The sequence below is a fragment of the Felis catus genome, chromosome E3 (assembly GCF_018350175.1).
Source record: "Felis catus isolate Fca126 chromosome E3, F.catus_Fca126_mat1.0, whole genome shotgun sequence".
In the NCBI taxonomy this organism is placed as follows: Eukaryota; Metazoa; Chordata; class Mammalia; order Carnivora; family Felidae; genus Felis; species Felis catus.
In genome coordinates this window covers 28,142,199-28,169,813 of record NC_058383.1, presented here as the reverse complement: position 1 = coordinate 28,169,813, position 27,615 = coordinate 28,142,199, and the positions used below count along the sequence as shown (strand labels likewise).

The following is a 27,615-nucleotide window of genomic DNA, read 5'->3' as shown; positions in this document are numbered from 1 at the left end:
GGCATGAAAGGGATGCTCTTGGCGAGTCATTTCCTACGTCTAGAAATTGGCTAGCCCTGTCTACGTACCAGGTCCGGAAAATAAGCAGACACGGTTAACGGGGAGGCAGAGCAGCGCGGGGAGCCGGGGGCTGACCTCTGAGGAGACGGGCAGGGCTCCCCTAAGGGTGGGCATGGGAGAGCAACGGCCTCAAGCCTCAGCTCGGCACGTGGATTCACAAGACCAGACGGGCCACACTGACCCGGAGCTTGCGTGGGGAGAGACACGGGTCTAAGACACAGCAGCCACGCGGTCAGGGGAGCCGTCCACACAGCCGTCCAGGGGCTGTTCCCTTTGCCCCGGTTCTCCCCCAGGGGACAGCGCGGGCGTGACAGAGGACTCACGGGGACTGGGTGGCCCAGGCTCAGGGGCTCCAGACCCCACGGGAGCCAGAGAGTCCGATAGTCTTACAGCAGATAGTCTTGTGAGCTCCACTCCCAGGGCTCCCAAGGGGACAAGAGCAGGAAAAGAAGCTCCAAGCTGTGGCTTCCCATCAGGTACTCATGCTCCACCGACAGCCCAGATGAATTTACCAATGGGTCGTCATTTTTACCATAAGCAGCGTTGCCTGGGGATGTAGCTGATAGTCTACCTCCATCTGGTTTCCACACAGCCCCAAGATTAGCCCTTTATCCTCATGGGGGATGAGTGGAAAGTACATGAAAAGAAATGGAAAGGGTGTCCAGGTAGTGGCAACAGCAAGCGCAAAGGTCCTGAGGTCGGAGGTTGCCTGGTATGTTTGTGGCCGGAGTGGGTTGAGCAAGAGAGCAGGTGTGTGTTGTTATAGAGTTGGAGAGGTGCCAGGGTCAGATCACTCAAGGTCTTATGGAAATAACCAAGAAGGTGAGAGTGTAGTAAAGTAATGAATGAGGGCATTTTCAGGCACAGATGATATGATGTGACCCTTTTGGGCTAGAACGTTTCATATAAATTCGGAAGAGATGGGGAATCGGGAAAGACCCGCACCTCTCGCCCAGGGCTCACCTTCCTGTACACCAGGCCAGTAATGGCTGTTCGCAGCCTCATCTGCAGCACCTTGAGTCTGTACATGTACTGCTGCTCCCATACTGATTGCAGGAAGGCAGAGAGGAACATCAGCACCGCGAGGAGATACCCCTTCCAGGCCGGGGTCGTGGGATTACCAATAAACTCCAGAAAAAGGCTTTCGAGAGAGGGAGAGTACGAGCGGTAAGAGAAGGCATCCATGGTTGTTCCTTTTGCCTGAGCCTGGCAAGGTATAGAGGATCAGACAGAGTGGCAGATAATTTTTGCAAAAATGCAAGTTATTTCTCCCACTGTCCACACTCATTTTCTTTTTTTTTTTAAGTTTATTTAATTTGAGAGAGAAAGAGAGAGTACGAGCACATGAGCAAGGAAGGGGCAGAGAGAGAGACAGAGAGAGAGAGAGAATCCCAAGCAGGCTGCCCTCTTTCAGCACAGAGCTCGAGGCAGGGCTCGATCCCAGGAACTGTGTCAGAGGCTTGATTGACTGAGCTACCCAGGAGCCCCCCTGCACACTCATTTTCTTTTTAAAAACATTTTTTTTAATGTTTATTTATTTTTGAGAGAGAGACAGAGAGCAAGCAGGGGAGAGGCAGAGAAAGAGGGAGACACAGAATCCGAAGCAGGCTCCAGGCTCTCAGCTGTTAGCACAGAGCCCGACGCGGGGCTCGAACTCACAAACCGCAAGGTCATGACCTAAGCCGAAGTCAGACTTAGCTTAACTGACTAGCCACCCAGGCACCCCCTGCACATTCATTTTGAATGTGATTGCTGCTCCTTTGACCTGGAGGGGAGTATTTTGTCTCCACGTGTTATGGGCTGAATTGTGCCCCCACCAAATACCTGTGTTAAATCCTAATTCCCAGTACCTTAGAATGCGTCTGTATTTGGAGATCGGGCCTTTCAAGGGGAAGTTTAGTTAAAATAAGGCCATGAGGGTGGAACCGTAATCCCATTTGATTGGTGTCCTTCTAAGAGCAAACTTGCACACACAAGGAGATACTATGGGCACACACACACACAGAAGAAAGACCATGTGAGGACACAGCACGTCCAAGAGAGAGGACTCATAAAATCCGTCTTGATCTTGCACCTCTCATCGCCAGCACTGTGCGAAGACGGATTTCTGTTGTCTCAGCCACCCAGCCTGTAATACTGTCATGGTAGCCACAGCACACAAATCGACCATCCCCTGAATCTGGGCTGGCCGTACCACCAGCTTTGGCCCAGAAAACAGTGCAGGTAAAACTGTGCCAGCCCCCAGCCCGAGGCCTCAAGAGAAAGTGGCCCTTTTGCTCTGGGTCTTTAAGCCCTGCCAGGTGGCCATGTGAACAAGCCGGAGCTAGCACTGTGGGCCATGAAAGATCGCATGGAGCAGAGACACGCTGTCCCAGCTGAGACTGTCTCCGACCAGCCAGCCCCCGGCCAGCTTCACACACGGCTGAGCACAGACACACGGGGGAACCCAGCTGACGGAAGAAGAACTGCCCAGCCGAGCCCAGCCCCAACTGCTGACCCACATTATCACGCGCTAAGGAAGTGGTGGTAAGCCCCTCGCTTTTGGGTTGTTTTGTTATACGGCAAAAGCTAACTGATACAGTCAGGGTTGAGTTCATTCGTCTTCTCTCCCTGAGGCTAGTCAATTTCTCCGTACTTTTTTCCCTTCCTCAGTATCCTTTTCACCCACTCTCCAGTGCCCTGGGCACCGGAGGACTAGGCAGAGGAAGAAAGAGAGCTGGTGCCCCCTGACTCTGGAAAGACACCATTAAGGAAAGGACCACCAGCCTTAGCAAGGCACCCAAGGTCTGGACCCACCTGAGGAGCTTGGGGACAGCAAACCTGAAGACATCACAGATGACAAGGCTCAGGGTCCCCAGGAGGAAGGTGGAACGGAACATCTGCCAGATGGCCCTCAGCAGCGAGCCGCTCTGGCTCCCTTCTTGCTGCAGGAAGACCTCCGTCTCTGGGACCTCCGTGCCATACCTTTTAGCTGCTCCTGCCTTGGTGTGCCTTACGGGAGAGGAGAAAATGGCTCTGGGTCATTGCAAGAGACTGAATATTTGTTTCCGTCCTGCACCAAAACTCACGTGTTGAAATCTAACCCCCAGGGTGATGGTATTTGGAGGTGGGGCTTTGGGGAGGTGATGTCATGAGGGTAAAGCCCTCATGAATGGGAGCAGACAGCTCCTTCCTCCTTCCAGCATGTGAGAACAGCCTTAGACGCAGCCATCTATGAACCAGGAGGCAGGAGGCAGGCCGCCACGACACCGCATCTGTGGGGTTTTGATCTCGGAGTGCCCAGCCTTGCCTCCAGCGCGGTGAGAAATGAATGTCTGTGGTTTAGAAGCCACTCAGCCTATGGTATTTTGTTACAGTGCCTGAATGGACTAAGATAGTCCTTTCACATATTCTCAGAGGTGGCAGATGAGTTTCCAGTAGGACCAGGCATTACAGGACCGTTTTCCCAACAAGGGGGATGACGGGGTAAGCATCCCGCCTTGCTCTCTCAACTGTTCTTCTGTGTCCCCCAGAGGACCCCTTTATGAGACAACGGGGCAGGAAGGGGCAGGGCAGGAGGGCTGCCCTACGGCGTTACAGATGCCGATGGCACTGCACACGCATTGAGCACCTACTATGTGCCAGGCACTCCTCAGTCCTCTGAAGAAGCTGGCCAGCTAGGTGTTAACCCCATTTCACAGATGGGGAAAAGAAGGTTTAGAATGACCTTGCCCAAGGGCACACAGCTGATAAGTGTGTGGGATTTGATCCCAGCTCTGTGCCTTCAGAGCCTAGGCATTCTGTGAGCCATTAATGCAACTCCTCCTCCTCCCTTGCGTAACTGGCTAGCCCTTAGGTGGTTTAGAGCTGGTCTAGAACCAGTTTAGAATCACAGCTGATGTCCATGGGCCCAGCATTCCTGGTCTGGATGAAACCACAGATGGAAGCTGGGGGGAAGGTGGGGAGTGGAAGGGAGAGCCAGCCAGGCAGGTCCTCAGCTGCTGAGAGTCTGGGTGCCGTGTGGCCTTGGGCAGACAATCGCCTTCTCTGTGCCTCTGTGTCCTCATGCTTGCAAGGAAGGGGCTGGTCCCACTCTTTGAGCTTCTTCCAGCTCCGACAACCTCTGGGGTTATCAGTAATTTCAGTGCCTGTTTACAGAGCCGGGACCTGGGGCTGGGCTCTGGGATCAGCCCTGTACATGCACCAGCTTGTTGGTTTTTCTTGACTTCCCTGCCTGGTGGACTTCCCTACCATGGACTCCCCGTTTTCCCTAGGGGAAGACTGAGGCTCTGAAAGGTGGTGATAGCTGCTTGAGGTCACACAGTGAGGACAGAGCAGGGGTTTGAGACCGGGTTGCAATTCGTGATTTGCATAGTTCCTCTTTGTGAGCCCCACTGACAAAAATCTTTAGAAAGAAGGGGGAAAAAAAACCCCAACCTTGGCGAACACTGGTGGCCAGACCTTTGCTAACAAGCCAAGGCCTTGCCCCCTTGCCCCTTGACCACAGTCCGGCTTGTTTGATTTGGCATCTCTGGAGGGTCTGTCGCTCAGCTGGGCACGGCTTGCTGCTCACAAACATTTTGGTATTTGGGCCTCCAATGCCAAGAAGATGTCACCTTCTTGTTACCTGGCCACCCCTCCTCATCACAGCCCAGTGTTTAATTCGTTGCCCTCAAGGCCCTGCTCACTCTCTCCAATATTCACCTTTATGGAATTATCTTGTTAGCACTCCAGGTGGGTAGACTTCGCTTGTATTCCACCCCCCCCCCCATATTCAGCTCCTAAATGTAGTAGGCACTCAATAAATACTTGTCAAATGAATGGAAAAAATAACAGATGTGTGACGTGTATAAAGGGCCTAACAGGAGTGTCAACCACTCAGTCAGTTGAGTGTCCGACTTCGGCTCAGGTCATGATCTCACGGTTTATGAGTTCGAGCCCCACATGGGGCTCTGTGCTGACAGCTCGGAGCCTGGAGCCTGCTTCGGATTCTGTGTCTCCTTCTCTCTCTGCCCATCCCCCGCTTGTGCTCTGTCTCTCTCTGTCTCTCAAAAATAAATAAATAAATGTGCATACAGTTGTAAAGATTTGTGGAAGGAAGGAAGGAAGGAAGGAAGGAAGGAAGGAAGGAAGGAAGGAAGGAAGGAAGGAAGGAAATCTGGTTTGATGGACAGAACCTGCCTTGGAGGCAGGAGCCTGAGATTCAAATGCCTGCTCGGTCCCCTTTTCCCTGAGCCTCAGTGTTTCCATCTGCAAAATGGGGTGGCCAGGAGATGATGATGAAGGCCTCTTTCCAGCTGGATGTTTTGGTCAGTCCTGCTCTGGTTGCTCACCCCAGAATTCGGAATCCCTGGGATCCACCTGAAGGCTCTGTAACCAGGTTCCTCCTTTCCAGTGGGTTTCACAGTCCAGGTTTTAGGTCTCTGGACCGGAGGCCATTTAGTGCAGGGTGTACACGTGACCACAGGAAGAGGCAGGGGGTGACTGTCCAGGTCCAATTTGGGAAAACAAAAGGGAGTGGAACAGACTGTGGCCAACCAATGCCCTGCCCACTGGGGCCTGCCCAGATCCACTCCCCTGTTGCCATGCAGGGGACGTGACCCGGCACTGCCCATGTCCTTTAAAAGACACCAGAATTCCAGATTTTTATATGGAATCTCCAATGTTTTAAATACTGGCAACTTTAAAAAAAAAGAAAAAAACCCCGAACAACACATGGACCAAACATACCTTGGGAACCTGACCCGGTCTGCGAGTGGCTGGTTCCTGACCTCTCAGGATGACGTCCTCTCCCCTCCCCCCAAAATTGCAAAATACTTCAGAAATAAAACCAAGGTTCTTTCTGTGTGTAATCAGTCAACTCAGAAAAAAACTCAGGGAGGCCTTTGTATGGCCATGTCTTCTGTCAATTGCTATGGATTCTTAATCTGTCCTGGAGAATGTTTCTATCCTGGCTGCAATATTCTCATGCCCCTGAGGGGAGGTCACAGCTGGGAGAGAGTGGGCAAGACCTCTAGGACTCTTTTTTTTTTTTTTTTTTTAACGTTTATATCTTTTCGAGAGAGACAGTGTGAGTGCGGGAGGGGCAGAGAGAGAGGGAGACACAGAATCCGAAGCAGACCCCAGGCTCTGAGCTGTCAGTGCAGAGTCCCATGTGGGGCTCGAACTCACAAGTCATGAGATGGGACGCTTAACCGACTGAGCCACTCAGACGCCCCCCTCTAAGGTCCTTTTGAATGAATTCGGCCACTTAGAAATCATGTAAGACTAGAGGGGCAATTCAACAAAATACTCCTGCAATGAGTTGCTATTTTGACTTGCTCATATCATTTACCCCTTTGGGAAAAACATACCCCACTGTGGCTCTGAAGGGGCTACCGATCATGGGGCCTGCCTCCTGGCTATGGCATTGGTCCTGACTCGAGTCAGCCAATGCCTTCCCTAGCATTTTCTGTACAGATGCTAGGAGAGACACTCCTGCTGGGGTTGCTGCACTGGCAGGATATGAGGCGAGCCAATACATCAGCTGAGCTGAGAGATGGAGAGAAAGAATTTGGATATTATGCAAGCCCCTGGATCCAGCCACACCTGAGGCTAGACCTACCTTCTAAGCTATGTGAGCCAATAGACTGTCTCTCACTTCTTCTAATTTGGAGGATTCAACAACCCCCACAAAATCCTAAAGTACACAGGGGAACCCTCTAACTCTTCCCACAGGGCGAAGGCACTTTTGTCAGTGCCCTGAAACACGAAGTTCACATGATTTGGCCAAAGTCATCAACTACTTCATGGCAAGACTGCTTTAACCCACGTTTAATGAATCCTATGTTGACAGCTCTTTTCTGTAGACCAGAGGTTCCCAACTGGGTTCCTCAGAGTCAGAGGGGACCACAGAAGTTTCCGGAGATGCCACAGAGGGCAAGGGTGGGGCAGAGCTGGCAGGACTAGAAAGGGCTGGAAATCCTCCAGATAACTGACCCTATTGGAGTTTTTACCATTGTTGAGGTATTTGCTCAGTTCTTTTCTACAAATTTTTTCATCCCCCAGAAGCTAATGGCATCCTCGTTGAACAGATGAGAAAACCGAGACCCAGGGAACGAATCCCTCGGGTTAGATACTAAGTAGTTGCCTGCACGTTGTGGACCACCACAGAACCTTTCACTCCCCATCTGTTTCCTGTCTGCTGTCCCAACATCCAAGCTTCCCTCTGGAGGCACCCACTGTGTCCTCTTGGAAGCTGCGAAGCACTCTGGGAGGAAACGTCCCTTGGGCCTGGTCAGTTCATGCTTACTGGGATCAGCTGGCAGGCAGGGGACTATGGCAGTGGAGCCCAGAGTAGGGTCTGGGGTCGTACTCAGGGCCAAGTGATGAGCTTTGCTGGCCAAGCGTTGGGCCGGGCTCTCGTTTCTCACACACTCACCGCTGGGCCGCACTGCGGTTTCTCGTCCATGCCCTCTCGAGCTGGGAAACAATTTCTTTTGAGGAGTTTTCTCGCCCAAGTGACCAGAGGTCTTTTGGCCCAAGCGGCCTCCTGTAGCCTCTCCAGACCAGCCTGTAAAAAGAGAGTCACCAGGACAAGCTCTTCCCGCCATGCTCTCCTCCCCTCCCCCACAGGGTCCTGCCCTGGGAGCTATGTGACCCTGAGTAAGTCACTTTTCCTCTGCTGGCCCCTCAGGAAAATGAAAGTGTTTAGCCTGAGCACCCCCAACATTTGTGGGGCACTTCCCAGTTTACAAAGATCATCTCATTAAATCTTACACAAGAACACACGGTGATAACTATTGACCTATTTTACAGATGAGGAGAAGAAATCGAGGTTCAGAGACACTCAGTGACTTAATCAATGGACAGCCTGTGTGGCGAGGGAAATAAACCTCCCCAGAGTCAGAAGTCCAGAGTTGGAAACCTGAGCTCCACCCTCAGCTTTAAGTGCCTTGTTCACCTCTGCAGCCACCTGGCCTCAGGACCTTTGCACATGTACATTGCTCTGCTTAGAACCCTTTTCCTGCCACTCTTCACCTGGCCGCTTCCTGGGCTTAGACGTGATTTCTTTAGATACCCACTTGATGGCCCTTCAGTCCACGTAGATTTTCCCATTATAGACTTTTTTCCTGAGCTTTTCTTTACAATGCTTGCTGCCATTATGACTTACTTTTGTGACATGGTTATATGTTGAGTGTCTTTCTCCTCCACTGGATGGTAAATTCCATGGGGGCAAAAAGTACTTGCCTTTATTCTCCTCCTCTATATCCTCACCTCCTGACACAGGACCAAAGATGTGTCAAATAAAACCAGTTTTCAGCTCTGTCACCTTGGGCACCTCCCTTCCCACCAGTGGATCTCAATTTTCTCACCTTAAAATGAGAGTTTACCAACACTTGGACTGGATGGTAGGTGGCACATTATTGGAGGCGGTCACGGAGAGGACGTGACCTCCGGGTGTCCCGCAAGCTGGACGTGGGCAATCAGAGGCTCCTCGCCCGTCCTCTGTCCTTGGAAAGTAGGATCTGCCCACTCTGCCTGCACTAAAAGTCGTTTCAAGGATGCAGCCTTGAGAAGGCAATGTGTTGTTGAGACTCTCTGGATGGTAGATGTGCCTGAACCCCGCTGAGGCCCCCGCATTAACTTGTAAGGTTCTGGCGGGCAGGTCCGGAGATCTATTCGCTTTGTGGCCGCCCAGGACAAGCCTCCTAAGTTTCCTTGCTTATTAAAACCACCACCTGCCAATTGGAACGGTCTGCTCTGTCTTCAGTCTGTCCTTGCCAAGCTGGGGGCCAGCACGCATACACAAGAGATCAATTACTCTAGACTTCAAGGCGGGAGCGGTTTATTACTTCTCAGGTGTCTGTAATTTTTCTGATAATACCAAGGAGATGGTCTTGTTTGCTGCTGGTCCTAAGCTCGCCTCGGAGACTTTCCAAGTTCCTTTTTTTAATTTTTTATTTATTTATTTTTTTAACATTTATTTATTTTTGAGACAGAGAGAGACAGAGCATGAATGGGGGAGGGGCAGAGAGAGAGACACAGAATTGGAAGCAGGCTCCAGGCTCTGAGCCATCAGCCCAGAGCCCGACGTGGGGCTCGAACTCACGGACCGTGAGATCGTGACCTGAGCTGAAGTCGGACGCTCAACCGACTGAGCCACCCAGGCGCCCCTCCTTTTGTCTTTTTAATGCAGAGCAAATTCAGCCAATCTAGTTCTGACCTAGAAATTATTAACATGACCTGGTTTTCACTGAAATTTTGGGGGGAGGAGATCTATGTGGCAAGTGATTTAATAGGTTTTTTTCCAACTTGGCAGTGATAGAAAGTTTCCTTTAAAAAAAGTTTATTAGAGTAGAAAAAGTGAGTTGATTTAAAGAAAAAAAAAACAAAAACCAGGCGCCTGGGTGGCTCTGTCGGTTGGGCATCCAACTTCGACTTGGGTCATGATCTCACGGGTTGTGGGTTCAAGCCCCAAATCGGGCTCTGCACTGTCGGCATCGAGCCCACTTCTGATCCTGTGTCGTTCTCTCTCTCAGTCCCTCCCTCGCTAATTCTCTCTCTCCCTCTCTTTCTGTCTTAAAACAAATAAACTTTTTAAAAAAGTTTTTAAAAAAAGAAAGAAAAATGAGTTTAAAAATAGAAAAAAAACCACTAAGTAAAGGAAGGAAAATAAAATCCCAATAAGGCAAAAAGCTTGAAGAATGATCCACAAATGCCTACATTTGGGAAAAAGAGGGCTAGGTCCTCTCTAGAGCCGTTTGGCCAAACTGTATGCACTTCCCACCAATTCCTCACCCCGAGGGCATTCTAGTCTTTATGTATTCACCAACCACTTTGTATAGTACTCATTACGGGCCAGACCCTGTGCTCAGTGCTTTGAAGCCTTATTTCATTTAATTCCCACACCCCTATTAGGTAGATGCTCTTATTATCCTCATTTTTCAGGGGCAGGGACTGAGACGCAGGGAGGTTAAGCAGCTTGCCCAGGGTCACACAGCCAGGAAGTGGCGAGGCCAGGATTTGAATCCAGGGGCTGCCAAGATCTGACTGCAATGTGGTCTGGAGGGGACAGGGCATCCTCACTGCCTGGTGTGCTGGCCCTGGAGAAACACATGTCTTCTCCACCTCTGGGAGCCTCTGGGGAGTAAAGATGTGGTCTCTTCTGTCCTTACTCCCGGTGCTTAGCAAATAGCAGGTGCATATTAGATGCTGGTGGAACGAATGCAGCCAAGGAATAGATTTGGTTTTGTTGAGCACCTACTGTGCATAAGCACTAAGCAATGCACATTTAATGAAGGTAGAGCTGTTCCCCTTTTACAGAGGGGAAAACTGAGGTCCTGAATGTTTGTGATATGGGCCAGCTAAGAGGGAAAGCCGGACTCAAACCCAGATCTCACTCCAGTGAGTGAATGGGAATGGGGTGTGGAGATTGGACACACTGACATCGGACAGAGAAGCACTGAGGCTGGGAGGAAGAAAGCCTGGCTGACCTTGGTAGGCTTGACCGGAAACGTCTTGGGGGGAAGAGGTGTAGTGACGAATAAGAAAGCAAATGCACCTTGGCCCCTTCCCTGCTACTCTACTTACCCAGAAACCCACCAGAACATGGCCTTGGAGGGGAAGGAAGCTCCAGCCTCTGGGCATGGATTCTGTAAAGACAAGAGATGGTGTTGGTGAAGGACGCAAGTCTCACATTCCATGGCCAGTATAAGGCAAGGGAACCAAGGTCAGGAAGACCGGATGAACGGACCGTGAGCTCGGTATTACTGGAAGTGTGCCTTGAGATGCCCTGACTGCTTGGTACAGGTGAATACCCGTGGGCTAGGTGCTTCCTAGCAGGTAAGGCCCAAAGCGATTTGTGCCACAAATCTGACAGCAACCAATAGGTAAGAACTAACAGCTTCCCAGGGGAACAACTATTACTAATACTGAGACTAAGAAGCTCCTAGAATCACGGAGCATGTGTGACACAGACAATAACATCCTCGACAACATCCCTCAGTGAATTTGGTGAGAAGTGCGGAGGGATCTGTCCTGAGACGTTGCCAGCTGCTCCAGAAAAACCGCACGCATCTTCGCCTTTTACCACTAGAGCACGAGACTGCTTATTTCACCACATCTTTGCCATCACAGCTTATTATCAATTTTTAATGTTTTCTTTCATTCTCACAGAAGAAAAAAGTTCTAGAGTCTTCATTTGATTACTCATGTCACTGAGCATTTTTTTTCCTTAGGTGACCTTAGCTCAACTGTCTCTTCCTCAGAGAATTCTTTCCTGATTTCACAGGCTAGTTCAGTGCTACCTGTTGTAAACTCTCACGGACCCCGAATTTCTCCTGCAGGGCACTTGCCCCAAACGTAACTTTCTACGTGCTTGTGCAATTATGCGATTAATGTCTGGTTGCTCTACTTGGCTGTTAGCTGCATGAGGACAGGGACTACGTCTGCTTGTTTGCCATAGATCCTCCGCACCTAGCTGGGGTACAGCGCAGGGACTGGACCACAGCTCCTGGCCCAGATCTGACACAGTGCCTGTTTCCGCAAGTAAAGTTTTACTGGAATACAGCCATGCTCCTTTGACATACTATCTGTGCAGCAGCAGCAGAGTTGAATCGATGCTGCAGAGACCATATGGCCCACAAAGCCTAAAATACTTTCTGTCTTGCTCTGATCAGAAAAAGTTGGCCAGCCTAGGGCACAGATATACAATACACATTTTGCTGAATGAAAGAATGGGTAAAAAATTATGAAAGGCTCGTGTCCTAGTTTAGCTCCCTTCTGTCCCACGGGGAAACTGAGACCAGAAATGAAACAGGGACAAGGGAGGTGCTGGGTTGGAGACACGGCAACTTACAGACTGTTGGGGGTCTTTAGGGAAGAAGGGGGGTTGATCGACGAGGCAGGACAGCACAAACTGTGCCAGCACCAGAGACAAGCACAGGTAGGTCGACAGGTGGTAGTAGGGGTCACTCTGGAAGCCCTGTGGGCGAGAAAGCACAAGTCCCATCAAGTCTGGCATGGTGAAGTCTGCAGCCAGAGGCCTGTGGGGAGCAGAGGCTGGGCAGGGTGTCTCTAAGGGGAGGAATGCTCACGGCTGAGCAGGTTTCTGAAGCTATGAGCAGTGCCCAGGCAGGGAGCCAGAGCCACAGGGTTTGAAAGCCAGTGCCCCCGGCATGCCTGGTGACCCGATTTAGGAACACCCGACCCCCATACTCTGCATGAAATGGGGGGGCATGTGTCTCCCCTTAGGCAGGTGACAGTTGACCACAGCCCCTGGAATGTGAGCAGGGGGATACTTTTCCTTTCTCCTTGTGCCACGGAGGAAAGCCCTTCTCTACTCCAGCCCCCACCCCAATATCCCATTCTGCTTCCTCATGGCCAGTGTTTTCTGGTTTAAGAGGGAAACTGGTTTGGGGCACCTGGGTGGCTCAGTCGATTAAGCATTGGACTCTCAGTTTCAGCTCAGGTCATGATCTCACCGTTGTGAGATCCAGCCTCCCATGGGGCTTGCGTCGGGCTCAGGCTCACGGTGCAGAGCATGCTTGGGATTTTCTCTCTCTCCTCTCTCTGCCCCTCCCCCGGTTGCGTACATGTGTGCACACGCTCTCTCTCTCAAAATAAATAAATAAACTTAAATAAAAAAGAAGGGAACTGGATTTAGTGAGCATGTATTCCACCCTGTGCCTATGCGGGAGTCTTTTTGGGCACTGTCTCATCAAGTCCCTCCCCACTCTGACCCCAGCTGGAGTTTAGCTGCTCTATTTTACTCATGCAGAAACCAAGTTCACAGAAGCAATAGCACCTTGCTCAAGGGCACCCAGATGATCCGATCCAAATCAAGAACTTTTGCTGCCACACCGTGATGGCTTTCGTATCTGCTGCCCCTCTGTCAGACTCCCTTAATTTCTTTTCCCATGCTCAGGTATGTGGTTTATGCAGAAGTGACTCCATTTCAGGCGGTGGGCAGGGGACTGAGGTCTGACCAGTGAGTACGTTCCAGTCCCCTGGCTACTGTGATGGGGTCAGGAATGGACATACGACCCACACTGGGTCAGTGAGAGCTGGAACCATCAGGAGATCTTTCACTGGGGTTGCTGCAGGGGTGGAGCCTAGGTCTAGTGCGATTGTTGGTTCTTCTTGCCACCCCACTGTTGAACAAATAACAGGCCAGAACCAAGAGACAGAAGGAGATGGAGATCTATCTGACGGCGTCATCTGAACACTTGGACCAACCGTGCCCAGGAGAGCCCCCATGTAGGAGCTAATGAATTCCTCCAGACTTTTTTTCCCCCCTTAAGCTAGTGTGAGTTGAGTCTTTGTGGCTTAAAACAAGAGCCCTCGTTTCAAATGGCAGTTCCTCTACGGGATTTCTACTCTTTTGTTCTTACTTTTGTTTTCTGAGGTATTAGACAATTTGATATCCCAGCTACATCGTGGCTCACCTTCTCTATAATGCCATTTTTTTTAAATTTTTTAACCTTTATTTATTTTTGAGACATAGAGAGACAGAGCATGAACGAGGGAGGGTCAGAAACAGGGAGACACAGAATCTGAAACAGGCTCCAGGCCCTGAGCTGTCAGCACAGAGCCCGACGCAGGGCTCGAACTCACGGACCGCGAGATCATGACCTGAGCCGAAGTCGGCCGCTTAACCGACTGAGCCACCCAGGCGCCCCTATAATGCCATTTTTACCACTATTTCTATCGGGACATTTGTTCTAAATTCGGGGGAGATGGACTTGGGCTCTGCGCTCCTCGGCCGTGTGACCTTGAGGAGGCCGCTCATTTCTCTTAGCCTTGGTTTCCCCATCTTTAAAACGGGACTGTGAGAATCTGCCACAGCACATTCTTGTAAGAATCCAATGAAGACATGACATAAAGTGGCTTTTGCAGGGCCTGGCATGTGGCCGGGGTCACAATATTAATGCGTGGTCACAATATTATTATTTCTGTGCTGCATCTGGCCGCTGGGGGAACCTAGCTTTGCACACATCAGTGGATGGCCTGTGCAATTTTCCCGTCGGTTACGAAGATTACTTTGTGAAAATTTGTCCTTAAGGACAGAATGGTATGTCTCTGCCTTTTCCTTTCGGGAGCAGGACTGGAGCAACCATCTGGCTGGAGAAACGATCTACAGCCCGTTGCAGGGGGTCTCCAGATCTGGGGTGAGCATCCCAACTACGCAAGCACTTTTCAACCGGGGCAAATTTGTCCCCAAGGGCAGACACTCTGGGTTTTACCATCAAGGGAAGGTGCGCACTTGGCATCTAGCAGGTGGAGGCCGGGGATGCTGTTTAACATCCGACAAGGCGAGAACGGCTCCCCCCGCCCCAAAGAGAATGATGTCAAGAGTGCTGCAGTTGAGGGACCGAGGTCTGGGCTATTTCTCTCTTTGCAGGTAAACAGATCCGATGTGTCCCTTAACACGGAACTGCTATTGGCCAGGATGGGAAACCGAAATATAGGGAGGGGGGTGGGGGGAAGGGAAGCCTGGGTAGCTCAGTGGGTTGAGCATCTGACTCTTGATTTTGGCTCAGGTCCTGATCTCATGGTCTTGAGAGTGAGCTGAAAGCACAGTGCTCACTCTCTCTACATAAAATGAAAAAGAAATATGGATGGATATGCAACAATGCGTATTATGTCCAGAGGGGAGCATGGGTGAGGGTAGGTGAGAACGAGGGGAGATGTGCACGCTCATACAGAAAGATTGTGTGCGCAGGTATGTTTTGGGAGGTCATTCCACTCACTCGTGTCTCGCACTAGGAGCTTTTTCAAGAACACAAACTTGAGACAGTAACATGTTGTGGAGACTGTCTGGACATAAGCCTCTATATACTTCGAAGATTCTGGTGGCAGGTGCGGACATCTACTCGTCCTGTGGTGCCTGGGACAAGCCTTGTAAGTCCCCTTGCTTATTAACTCTGCCAGCTACCATCTGGAGTATCAGGGATTAGACCTAATACTAATTAGACCTAATTTTTTTTTAATTTTTATTATTTATTGAGAGAGATTGTTTATTATTTTTGAGAGACAGACAGACAGAATACGAGTGAAGGAGGGGCAGAGAGAGAGGGAGACATAGAATCCAAAGCAGGCTCCCGGCTCCGAGCTGTCAGCACAGAGCCTGACGCGGGGCTCGAACCCACGAATTGCAAGATCATGACCTGACCTGAAGTCAGACACTTAACCGACCGAGCCACCCACGCGCCCCTATGGGGCCACTTTCAAATTTCATCGGGGAAGCTCCTGACGGCGTGAACCAACACTGCACCTGTGGCCAGTGGTGCAAGGGAGGACGTGTGCACGGGTGTGCGGTGTGGGAATGGGCGATGCATGTGCCTGAATCGTGTGGGAGCTTGAAGGCACAGACAGACACACTGGGTGGCGGCAGGTGTGGGTGTGTTTCAGACGGTAGTTGTGTGATGCATGAAAGGTGGGGCACAAAGGGGTGCGTCTGCTGTGCAAGTGAAGTGTGTGAGCTAAGTGTGTAAGACCCTGGGAATGAGTGTCCATAAAAACATATGGGATGACGCATACACCTGTGTGAGTGAGTGTGCCTGTGTGTCGCTGGAGTTTAAGCAACCGTGGTGTGTGTCCCTGTGTAGACAGTAAGTCATGTGCGGAAAGGGGAGGAGGAAGGAGGGAGGCAGGGCAACCCACGGCCTGAAACTGCCACATCGGTTCCCCAGGCTTCCACTTACCCCTTGCGAGGCCAGCTGGGCAGCACTGGTCGCTGGCAAGAGAAAGCAGAGAAGCCAGTATCCAAACAGCAGCCCCGATGCCCGGACCCCTTTCTTCCTCTCCGTGTGGACCAGGAACATGGCGAAGCTCTGGACAGGAGAGTCAGGACAGGCCCCTTAAGGTGGGCAGGGGCAGGGAGGGCGGAAGGGAGCTGTGCTCTGCCCCACACCCTCCACCAGGGCAAGAGAAGCCTCTCAGCCAGGAGCTAGCCCAGCAAGCCTGGGTTGTCCTTACCGTCGTGGTGAGCCACACAGTAGGATGAATGAGGAATTCTGGGGCCTGGGGTGTTCCCCGCTGGATTCTCCAGAGAGCCACAGACACGCTGGACGTGCACAGGATGATGAGGGCAAGCCCAAGCACCTGGGAAACAGGCTTGGCTAGATAAGGCCGGCGGGCAAAAAGAAGGGTGGGGGGCAAACCAGACAGGGACCCCACGCCCACTGGGCGGTGGCTCTGGATGAGGCACCGCTAAGGTCCCAACATCATAATTTAACAGTGCCAATGTGAGAGATGCGGAATAAGAAGCAGGAAGGGGAGCCTTACCTACAGATTCACCTTGACCTGGAAGTGTCCTATAAATAATATGCCCCAGGGACCCAGGCCAACCCAGTATTTTCCAGAATGCGAGGGTGGGGCAGGGTGCACCAAGAGTACGCAGGCGAGGTGCTTTAGGTATGAAGAAGTGCTATGGGGGCGCCTGGGTGGCTCAGTAGGTTAAGTGTCCAACTTCAGCTCAGGTCATGTTCTCACGGTTCGTGAGTTCAAGCCCTGCGTTGGGCTCTGTGCTGACAGCTCAGAGCCTGGAGCCTGCTTCAAATTCTGTGTCTGTCTCTCTCTGCCCCTCCCCCGCTCATGCTCTGTCTGTCTCTCTCTCTCAAATAAATAAACATCAAAAAAATTTTTAAAAAAAGGGGCTCCTGGGTGGCTCAGATGGTTAACTGTCTGACTTCAGCTCAGGTCACGATCTCATTGTTCATGAGTTCGAGCCCTACATCGGGCTCTGTGCTGACAGCTCGGAGCCTGGAGGCTGCTTTGGATTCTGTGTGTGTGTGTGTGTGTGTGTGTGTGTGTGTGTGTGTATCTCCCTCTCTCTGCCCCTCCCCCCACTCACACTCTGTGTCTCTCGAAAATAAACATTTATAAATAAATAAATAAATAAATAAATAAATAAATAAATAAATAAGAAGCAGCCTAAAACAACATTCACGCAGGGTATGAAAAAGTTACACTCTCTTCAAGTCCCTTTGACCTCTACTATTTTTAAAAAGTTTTTAATGTGTATTTATTTTTGACAGAGAGAGCACGAGTGAGTGATGGGCAAAGAGAGAGGGAGACACAGAATCTGAACCAGGCTCCAGGCTCTGAGCTGTCAGCACACAGCCCGACGCGGGACTTGAACTCACCAACAGTGAGATCATGACCTGAGCCGAAATTGGATGCTTAACCGACTGAGCCACCCAGATACGCGTGACCCCTGCTATAAAATCAAGGAGAAGCTCTGTCAGGACTGGTATGTGTCCAGACCTTTCTCTAAGATGCGGGGATCTCTCTTCTGAATGAGAGAAAGCAGGAAAGCAGAAGGTGGACACAGGTGGGAGAGAAGACGAGGCCTCTGGGCACATAGCAGGAACTATTACAAGCACCTCACAGTCCAAAGCGGGGCTCCAAGTACTACTGGTGGCCTGGGTTTGACACGCTGCCTATTTTTGTATCCCCTGTGAGCTAAGGATGGTTTTTGACATTTTTCTTTTCTTTTTTTTTTTTTTTTTAATTTTTTTTTTCAACGTTTATGTATTTTTGGGACAGAGAGAGACAGAGCATGAACGGGGGAGGGGCAGAGAGAGGGAGACACAGAATCGGAAACAGGCTCCAGGCTCCGAGCCATCAGCCCAGAGCCTCACGCGGGGCTCGAACTCACGGACCGCGAGATCGTGACCTGGCTGAAGTCGGACGCTTAACCGACTGCGCCACCCAGGCGCCCCAGACATTTTTCAATCATTGAACAAAACTCAAAAAAGTATAATATGTCATGATGTGTGAAAGTTACATGAAGTTTAAATTTCAGTGACTTTCGAGAAAATGCTATGGAGACACAGTCATGCTTATTTATTTACTGTTGTTTGTGGCTGCTTTTCTGCTGCAATGGCAGAGTAGGTGACATGGAATCCACATGGACCTTCAAAGCCTCAAATATATACTGTCTGGCCCTTTAAGGAAGAGTTCGACAATAGGACAAAAATTAACGAGGTGCTATGGGAAGGACGTTCTTTTTTTTTTTTTTTTAATTTAATCCAAGTTAGTTAGTATATAGTGCAACAATGATTTCAGGAGCAGATTCCTTAATGCCTGGGAAGGACATTCTTGTAGAAGTTTGGAGAACGGGATGGATGAGCAGAAAGGCTCACACTTGGAATGCCCGTGTTTTTGTAACACACTAAAATAAATACAGAACAATTTTAAGAACCGGTGTTTAGAACTGCCAGTGGGAAAACATAAAAATCAACACGTAACTGTTCAAAAAATTTTTAAAAGTTCACCCAAGTGTGACCCTAAAATCACCTCGTGTACCCCAGGAGTATACCTCACACACTGTGGGTAATTCCAAGGTATGGTAGTCACAAACTGGCCAGGAACATCTGCACATCCGATGTGTGTGTTTGCAGATGCGTGGTTTTCATTGTCACCATATCTGTTTGGGGGAATCTGGTTCCACAGAGTTTACCTCTGTAGCCTCTCTGGAGTATTGCTCTGTTTGACTAAGAGGTCCCCGTCTTGTCCCCACCCTGGGTGCTCCTTCAAAGGAGGAGTGTCCACTTTGGGGTCTCTGCCAAGGCTCCAGCCAGCTTCCCACACCTCCCAACCATTGTCTGGTTACAGCCTCCCAGAGGCAGCGGTTACCATTTTGGCCTTGAAGAGTGGGGACATCCGGAGGTAGTTGTTGCCGTGGCGATGGATGTAGAGGAGGTAGATGGGGCCAAGGACCCAGAGGTACATCGGGGGTACCCAGATCCCTGCCGTTTTCAGGAAGCACACGTTCAGTAGGTGGGCAGCAATGGGTTCAGGCTCTGTCCAGTTCCAGACCTGAGGGAACACCGGGGCGACCCTTGTGATCATACAGTGCAGGAGTCCCAGATTCACCTGACTAGGGGGCAAGGCAACCATCTGGACTCCTAACATTGACATGAAAATGGGCCCAGCACTCTCTGGAGTACCTTATAAGTCTCAACTCCTTTAATGCTAATAATATCAACCCTAAGAAGTACAGGCAATTATGCTACCGATTTTGCATATGAGGAAGCTGAGGCCCAGAAAGGTTACATAACCTGGGTGACTATCACCCAGTGTGGTGGTGCTGGGATTTGAACCAAGGTGGCTGGGTCCTGGAGTCTGGGATATCTGGGTTCCAGGATGAATACTGGGTGCAGACTGTCGTTTAAGCCTTATATTTTAAGAGGTAGGTGTTACTGTTCCCATTTCACAGACCAGGGAACTGAGGCACTGAGAGAGGAACAGCCTTCTTCAGGCCCACACATACAGAAAGTGGCAGAGCTAATTCCCATGAAGCCTGTTTGACCCCAAACCTTGTTCTACAGAGGGTCTTGATCTGTGATTCTTTTTTTTTTTTTAAGTTTATTTATTGAGAGAGAGAGAGAGAGAGAGAGAGAGAGAGAGAGAGAGAGAGAGAACAAGCACAGGAGTAGGGGAGGGGCAGAGACAGAGGGAGAGAGAGAATCCCAAGCAGGCTCCATGCTGTCAGAGCTGAGCCCCGGGGCTTGAACCCATGAACCATGAAATCATGACCTGATCCCAAGTCAAGAACCAGATGCTTAATGGACTGAGCCCCCCCAGGTGCCCCTGGGTCTGTGATTCTTCTCTCAGCCTCTTGGCTGGCCTTCTCTAACGCTACAAAAAGTCTGAATGGGAAGTTCAAAGAACATGGCTCTTCAGTTCTCTTCCTACTATATTAACAGCCCTCCCTCTCCCACACTAGTTATCTTTCTTCACTGCTCCCCACTTTGCCAATGGCCAGCTCTGTGAACTTCAACTTCCCTGTGCCTCAGTTTCCTTTGTTGCAAAGGAGAGGGGTGGTGTTCAGAGAATCTACCTCTAAGGATTGAATTAAATGGGTTGATACCAATAAAGCACATAGGAGGATGTGGGGCACAAAGTAAGCCCTCAATTAATATCAGCTATTATTATTGCCTTACCGGCCCGGCCCCTGAAATCCTGGGAGTTTGCGACCCTTGCTCCCATCCCATGAGCCTCTTTCCCAGAGTCCTTCGCTTAGAGCCTGGATGAAAGAGGAAGCCGGCCAGAGAGGTGGGGGTCCTGAAGCTTTATGCAAATAGAGGTCAAAGCCTGCAGGCAGCTGGGAGGTCGGGAGGCCCCGTTAGTGGTGCTGGGGTCTCCAGGGGCAGGCTCGGTTAAAGGGCCCGCACTTGCCTGCTGTTGGCCTGGGAATTTGGTGGTCTCTCCCCTCCGCGGTATCACCCCCTGGAGAAAGCTGCCGGAGAGACCTACCAAGCCCGGAAAAGGAGAGTGGGGCGGGAGGCGGGGTGGGGGTGGGGGGACTTACTCCCTGTCCCACACAGGGCTCTGCAGCCGCGGCCATCGCGCGCCTCCCGTGCCTGTCCTTCTGTCCGCCCCGCGGTCTGTCCGTCTGTCCCGAGACAGCCTCCTTTGCCGCGCTCCGGGTCCTGGAAGGGGCGGAGACTGACAGGCTAGGCTGGGATTCCAGCTCCGGGATCGCCAGGCCCGGGGCAAGGTCCCGCCGCGCGGCAAGGGTGGGGCGGGAAGGGATGAGACGAGGCGATTGGAGGGGGCACTCTGGGTGGCCCGAGCCGGCATTGGGGGAGGGGATCTCGGAGCCCCGGAAAGTGCAGTGGCATCCCGCTAAAACCCTCCAGTCCCGCAACAGGTGGGATGGACACTGTCTGCCTGTAGGGTGGTGGGAAGATATTAAGATTACTAATAAAGAGTTTAGCACAGTGCCAAGAACACAGTAAATGCTCAATGAGTTAGCGATTATTAGTATTAGTAATGTTATGTTATCCATAGGTTACTAAGCAGTGGTTCACTGTGCCATTTCAGAAATATAATATGGAAAGTTAGTTGCTAAACGCTAAATGAAAACAAGATTATAATACAAAATAGGCTATAATATTTATGCAAAAAAAAAAGTATATGCTTAGGTTGGGGAAAGGGGGAGAAGGAAGTCAAATCTTGGCCTTCCTCTCCTGGGTGTTAAAGCAAGGTGTGTTCCCAGACAGTAGCTCTTTTTGGGAAACCCTTTATGCAACATGTATGCATAGATTTTAAAAACGAACGTGCAGTCCAGCAGTGATCATGGAAATCCTCTTTTTTCTTTTCTTTTTCCTTTCCTTTTTCTGTTTTCTTTCTTTCTGCCACGAGCATGTATTCTTTTCAAGATAGAAATGAAAAGACAGCTTTTTCAGACAGGCAAACACAGGTACTCAGTTTGGAGGAAGCAGTCAGACTCTGTGCATTCTCCACATTGCCCTGTCACTTCTCTGCAGCTCTTGAATGCCACTTCTCGCATGGCCTTCCCTGTGTGGGCTCTCCCCTTTCCCAACCCTGGCCTGGGGCCCAAGTCAGTATGCCTTCAGCTGTCCTCCAGCCTGGGTCTTCTGGAAGAGCAGGGACACAGAGAACAAACTCAGTTTTGAAGCTGAGTGTGGCAGGTCTGCTGTTCACATTTATAAATTATGTCTGTTTATTTGAGGTGATCTTGGTGGAGGCTGATGGAAATTAGGGGGAGGCCTCTCTTACTGTGACCCCATGTGACCCCACCTCTGATAGGCATTGCCACAGCCCTAGTGTTTATTTTATTGTATATGTGAAGATGAATTTGTGGGGAATGGTGGGAATTTTGGGGGAATGGTCAGAAAGTAAGGAAGAACACAGAGGAAATCAGTTGGGTGAGCCAAGAACAGAACCCAGTCCTCTGAACAGTACAGGGCTGAATGCAGAGCCCTAAACTAGTCCCTTTCCCCCTCTCAGCCTCAGTTTCCCATTCTGTAAGGTGAGAAGGTTCCATGGGTCAGCATTTCTAATTGGTGGCTTTCAGCCCCATGCAGACTTGCTAAGACAAACCAGGGACTCATGCTAGGGAGAGGAAAGGGCATCTGTTTCAGTTGTAGTTATAAATACCCAATAAATGAAATAAATATTAAGCTAGATTCTCTCTATAACCAAATAGTTGAGAATTCCACTGTATTTCCAGTGAGAGTGCAGAGTGAGAAACTGAAATCAGATGTGCTCATGACTGAGATCCTTGGGGGATGTATCATTCCATTATAGGACCCATGAAGGTTTTAACCATTGCATGGTCTAAACTCCCTATGATTCATAGTTGTATATTGCTTAAGTCTTGGTCACAATGATAAATTCTAATGGGAAATTTTCTCTCTTACCTGGTTGTTTAGAAATAAAATATAAAAACTATCAAAATAAAGGGCTTGATTCTCTTTTAGGGCAAAATGGAAGAATTCCAATATCAGGTCAGAAAAGCAATTTTTGTCTCTTTTGATGTGGTAACTTGCAGTTAAATTCAGTTTTTGTCATAGTATATGTATAATCTTGGGGCAAAGCACAACGTACTGAGATTTGAACTTGTTTTCTGACAAACCATGCTTCAAATCACAGACAATTCAAAGTAAATTAACTGTTTGCATCTCTTGCTTATGGAAGAAAAACCCTCAAGTTTGTTTCTACACAAATGTTATTAGAACTGGGATTAAAAGTAAATTTCAAATACCCTTTTTTAAAAAACATAATGCTTACCTTAAATGGCCTATGTATTGCTTTTTTTAAAAAGTACTGATTATTTATAATGGAAAAATGCACTGACTCAAATTCCTAAACGGGGTTTTGAGATTATATATCACCTGTGAAATACATGTGCCAAAAACATTCGGGGGAGTAGTTGGATACTTAAATCAATAGTCTCTTGTCGTTTCCGGTTTCAGCGATATTGAATTCCAAAGCATAATTCAACTTTGGAGTTTGTGACTGTAATCAGGCACCTTGCAACTGCACCTGACAGACGGTGCGCGGAGTCCTCCAGGCCACCGTAGGGCACTAATGGTCTGGTTTTGTTGTTGAGCATGCGCTGTAGTTAGCCTGTCTGGCGAGGGGGCGTGGCGCCGGAGCACGCACGCGCAGCAGCGCCGGGGCGGGGCCTGGGCTGTCAGCGGCGGGCCGAGGAGGAAGCAGCGGGCAGCGCGCGGAGCTAGGGGCGGGACCTGGAGGCCTGCGAAGGGTCGGGCGGCAGAGGCCCGGCCATGCGGGCGTGCGGGGGCTTGGGGCCGCCGGGGCCAGTGGTGGTGGCCGCCGCTGTGGTGCTGCTGCTGAGTGGCGTGGGTCCGGCACGCGCCTCCGAGGACATCGTGGTGGGCTGCGGGGGCTTCGTCAAGTCGGACGTGGAGATCAACTACTCGCTCATCGAGGTGAGCGCCCGCCCCGCGGCCGGGACCGGAGCTCGCTGTGTGACCCTGAGCCAGTCACTCAACCTGTCTGGGCTGCGGTGGCCTCGCCTCAAACGCCAGGCGGTTGCCACCTGCCCCACGTTCTAGGAGTCCTTGCCTCCTTGAAGACTCCGCCCCCCGCGGGCTCTCCACCATCCCATGCCCTCCCCGTCGCGCTGGGGTGGGGGTTCCTATCGTGGGGTCAGCTACGGAGTGGGGTTGGGGACCTAGAGGTATGTACCCCACGTCTCAGAGCCCCCAAAAGTTCTAATCCACTCCTCGAAACCCCCCAGGGATGCTTTTAGAGAGCACTGATTCCCATCCCAAAGATCCTGTCCGGGTAGATCTCTGTTGGCATCTCTGGGGCTGGGAATACGTATTTTTAATCTTTCCCGATATCCCCCCACCCCGGGACTCCTTTTCCTTTAAAAATGGAGAGTTGGCAGCTGCCCTGAATGTCTTTCTGGGTAACTAGTGAAATTAATGCTGGAGATTTGAGCTGAAGTCTTTTATTAAGTTGTAAAGCCCCAGGCAGTTACATGATTATCAATACAGTGGCATTATGGCCCAGAAAGCTTTTGTGAAAAGTAAGGTCACTTGTCAGGATAGATGGGAGGGGACCTGAGGGAGGGCTGGCCTCTGTCTTCGAAGGGTACTGTGATGGGGCAGAAGGGGATTGGAGAGAGAGAGAAAAAAGGAAGAGGCTATTAGCTGGCAAAGAGAAGGGACTTTGGGGGGATTAAGACCCCAAAGGCTGACTGAAAGCACATTTGAGCCAGTCCATTGCTGGCAGCTGAAGGGCTGTGGTGAAGGAATGAACCAGTATATTCTACAAATCTGGTTGCTGAGATGGGTTTTGGGGAGGGGTAGAAAATAGATTCCACACGCCACTGGGTCGCCCTGGCCTTGTTCCAAATCCCAGCTTTTGTTCTTGTAGGAGGGTGTTGAGACAGAAGCAGAATCCAGCACCATGTATTAACTAAAGAAAATAATTATCACCTGCAAGACCCCTCTGTCTCTCGCTTCTCTGCCAGTTTTGATCCTAAGTCAGGTGTTAAATGAGTCAACCCACTGGCAATGGCAGGGTTCTAGGGCTCTCCTGGGTGCCGGTGCCACCTCTTGGGTTGCCTCCCAGTGTGTGGGCACAGACCAGTTCAGAAGCTGCCTTGCAAGGCTTTGTGCTACTTAGTTTCCTGGGGCTCCGAGAGAAAAGTAAAGGCAGAGAGAAGTTAGTACTACCACATAGTAATATAGTAAAATAATAAGAACACTTTTTTTTTTTTGAGCCATGCTGTCTGCCAGGTGCTTGATATGCATTGATGTGAGTCTGTATAATCACCACGAAGGGGAGTGGCTCTTTTCGTATTTATGAAGAAACTGGACCTCAGGAGGTTAAATGACTATCACACAGCATGTGGAAAACCCAGATGCTGCTTGAGTGTCTTAAAAGGTTAAGAGATTGTATTTGGAAATGCCCAGGATACAAGAACTTTAGAGATCCCTTGAAAAGACACACATTAAGTGCCTTTTGATTTATTTTTGCCTAAGAATGAAAATAAAAGAGGAAATTAAAAATTCCTAGATGACTGTTAACTTGCAAATACTGGGAATCATTTGAGATGAATGTAGGTCCCTGTCCCCCCACCCAAGACCTTCTGGTTTAGAAACAGAAGTGGGGCTTGGGGATTGCATTTTAATAAGCACCTTATTAATAGCACATTGGAAAATTTGTTTTACATCCATAGAGACAGCCGCTAAAAATACACTGAAAAATATTGAAAAATATGACTTTGCAGGGTAGTCTTTAGAGGGTTTCTAACCTAAAAAATATCTAATTACACTATTTCGTGGATACTTTGTCTTATTTGTCTCTGACCTTAGTGCCTGGTGTTCATCACAGCACATAGTAGGTCCTCAGCAAATGCATATTGGCCACATGCATTGTGGTGTAATGTAGCTAATCCTCAAAGGCTATATTATGACTTTTCTTCTTTCCTTGCCTTCTAGATAAAGTTGTATACCAAGCACGGGACTTTGAAATACCAGACAGACTGTGCCCCTAATAATGGTTACTTTATGATCCCCTTGTACGATAAGGTAAGAGAGACTACTGTAGTCGTTTATGATCGGAAGTGGTGTGGCCTCCAGGACCGCCCTAACCAGAGCAGGCTTTATTTGGCACATGAGCAAATGCTTGTCTCTTTTGTAAATTATAAGTGGAATCTACAGTCCTGGCCAAGTTTTGAGGGAGACAATTTATAAAGTGGTTTGATTGAGTACAAACCGAACAGTGGTTCTCAGTGTCTTCTGCAGGGACATCTGGCGATGTCTAGAGACATTTTTGGTTGTGACACCTGTCTGGTGTTGGGGGAGGGCGTCTTTATCTAGTGAGCAGAGGCCAGAAATGAAGCTGACCCTGCTGCACAGGACGGACCAAACGTCAGCAGTGCCGACATCCAGAAACCCTGATTTAATGGAACTCTTTATTTGCAAGCAGCTTAAAATATTGTTTAAAAAAAACTGTGCAAGTGATACTCGAATTTGTGAGCTTTGTGGGAAACAACAAAATAAGGTCTTTAGAAGTATTTGAAGTAAATTTATCCATTTGCCCCCCGATTTCTCATCCCTCTGTAGTGATGACCACTGGTAATAGTTTTGATGTGTATCCCAAGAGACAGCTTTCTCTGTATTATAATTATAAAGGGGCGCCTGGGTGGCTCAGTCAGTTACGTGTCTGACTTCGGCTCAGGTCATGATCTTAGACTTCGTGGGTTCGAGCATCACATCAAGCTCTGTGCTGACATCTCAGAGCCTGGAGCCTGTTTCCAGTTCTGTGTCTCCCTCTCTCTCCGCCCCTTCCCACCGTGCTCGCTCACTCGCTCTCTCTCTCTCTCTCTCTCTCTCTCTCTCTCACTCTCACTCTCACTCTCAAAAGTAAATAAACATTGGGGCGCCTGGGTGGCGCAGTCGGTTAAGCGTCCGACTTCAGCCAGGTCACGATCTCGCGGTCCGTGAGTTCGAGCCCCGCGTCAGGCTCTGGGCTGATGGCTCAGAGCTTGGAGCCTGTTTCCGATTCTGTGTCTCCCTCTCTCTCTGCCCCTCCCCCGTTCATGCTCTGTCTCTCTCTGTCCCAAAAATAAATAAACGTTGAAAAAAAAAATTTTTTTTTTAAAAAGTAAATAAACATTAAGAAAAATAAAATTTTATAATTCTAAAGATGCCCACATATGTGCGTGTGTGCATAGACGCGTATCCACACCTACTTACACCCCATCCTCGTTACCCTTCCCATTTCAACGTTTTATTTAGAAACGTAGGTTCACAGGAAGTTGCAAAAAATAGTCAGTGTGTACACATAGCTTTGGCTTTGTTTTTTTATATCGGATGGAACTAAACAACACGAATTACTCTGCAGTTTGATTTTTTTCCCCTATGGTAACATCTTGGTACACTTTCAACATCAGCGTGTACAGGTCTACTGATTTATTTTTAATGGCCGCATAGCACATCAGAATCAAATCAAAACTGTCAATTTATGTAACCATGTCTCTATTGATAGGCGTAGAGGCTTTTCCCAATTTAAAATATTATAACACAACACTATTCTTGAAATTACATCTTTCGGGGCGCCTGGGTGGCGCAGTCGGTTAAGCGTCCGACTTCAGCCAGGTCACGATCTCGCGGTCTGTGAGTTCGAGCCCCGCGTCGGGCTCTGGGCTGATGGCTCAGAGCCTGGAGCCTGTTTCCGATTCTGTGTCTCCCTCTCTCTCTGCCCCTCCCCCGTTCATGCTCTGTCTCTCTCTGTCCCCCCCCCAAAAAAAAAAAAAAAAAAAGTTGAAAAAAAAATTAAAAAAAAAAAGAAATTACATCTTTCACCACAGTATGTAAGGCTGACTTCTATAGGTTGGTCTTAAAATCATTTTTTGTTTGTTTGTTTGTTTGTTTTGTTTTTAACTATTCGTATCATTCTCAAGAAAGCAAGGTGTGTGAGTAACATCTAGTTTTAAGAAATGACTTTTGTTCCTAAAGATACACAATGACCCTGGCAACCTTGGACGTAGGCGAGGTTAATGGGAGACTCCATTAGTCGCATGTTTGGCATCAGAAGACAGCGAGTGGCTGAACATAACACCTTTAGAACTCTCCCATAGGCGTTAACATGGTGTCTTGTGATTGGTTGGATGGGGACTTCTGGGCAGCCAGCTTCAGCCCACCACATCCAAAGGGAACCAGACAGCCCACAGCGACTTAGAAGGACACAATATATATTTGGAATTTCTTTTTCTTTTTTTTTTTAAGTTTATTTATTTATTTTGAGAGAGAGAGAGAGCACGAGTGGGGTAGGGGCAGAGGGAGGGAGAGA

At 49.5% G+C, this 27,615-nt stretch overlaps 2 protein-coding genes across 6 annotated transcripts in view; one reads left to right on the top strand and one right to left on the bottom strand.

Annotated features, from left to right (window-relative positions):
• ABCC6 (ATP binding cassette subfamily C member 6) overlaps nt 1–20,535 on the bottom strand; it is a 52,462-nt gene extending 31,927 nt beyond the window's left edge. The window contains exons 1-9 of one of the 4 annotated variants that reach the window (XM_011290585.4): nt 20,342–20,535; nt 18,664–18,846; nt 16,000–16,125; nt 15,726–15,854; nt 11,879–12,004; nt 10,612–10,673; nt 7,460–7,591; nt 2,857–3,051; nt 1,024–1,201 (exon numbers count right to left, since the gene is read on the bottom strand). In XM_011290585.4, the coding sequence (XP_011288887.3) occupies nt 1,024–1,201; nt 2,857–3,051; nt 7,460–7,591; nt 10,612–10,673; nt 11,879–12,004; nt 15,726–15,854; nt 16,000–16,125; nt 18,664–18,846; nt 20,342–20,377 (1,167 nt within the window). In that variant the 5' untranslated portion in view covers nt 20,378–20,535. Of the gene's footprint in view, nt 1–1,023; nt 1,202–2,856; nt 3,052–7,459; nt 7,592–10,611; nt 10,674–11,878; nt 12,005–15,725; nt 15,855–15,999; nt 16,126–18,663; nt 18,847–19,973; nt 20,192–20,341 lie in introns of those variants that run through there. The other 3 variants (XM_045047777.1, XM_045047776.1, XM_045047775.1) reach the window with 3 other exon arrangements.
• A 2,439-nt stretch (nt 20,536–22,974) lies between these two features.
• The window catches only part of LOC101097198 (nodal modulator 1), a 56,397-nt gene continuing 51,756 nt past the window's right edge, over nt 22,975–27,615 (top strand). Inside the window, exons 1-2 of one of the 2 annotated variants that reach the window (XM_045047778.1) lie at nt 22,975–23,234; nt 25,260–25,349. In XM_045047778.1, coding sequence (XP_044903713.1) covers nt 23,070–23,234; nt 25,260–25,349 — 255 coding nt within the window. In that variant the 5' untranslated portion in view covers nt 22,975–23,069. The remainder of the gene's footprint in view (nt 23,235–25,259; nt 25,350–27,615) is intronic. The other variant, XM_023247123.2, reaches the window with a different exon arrangement.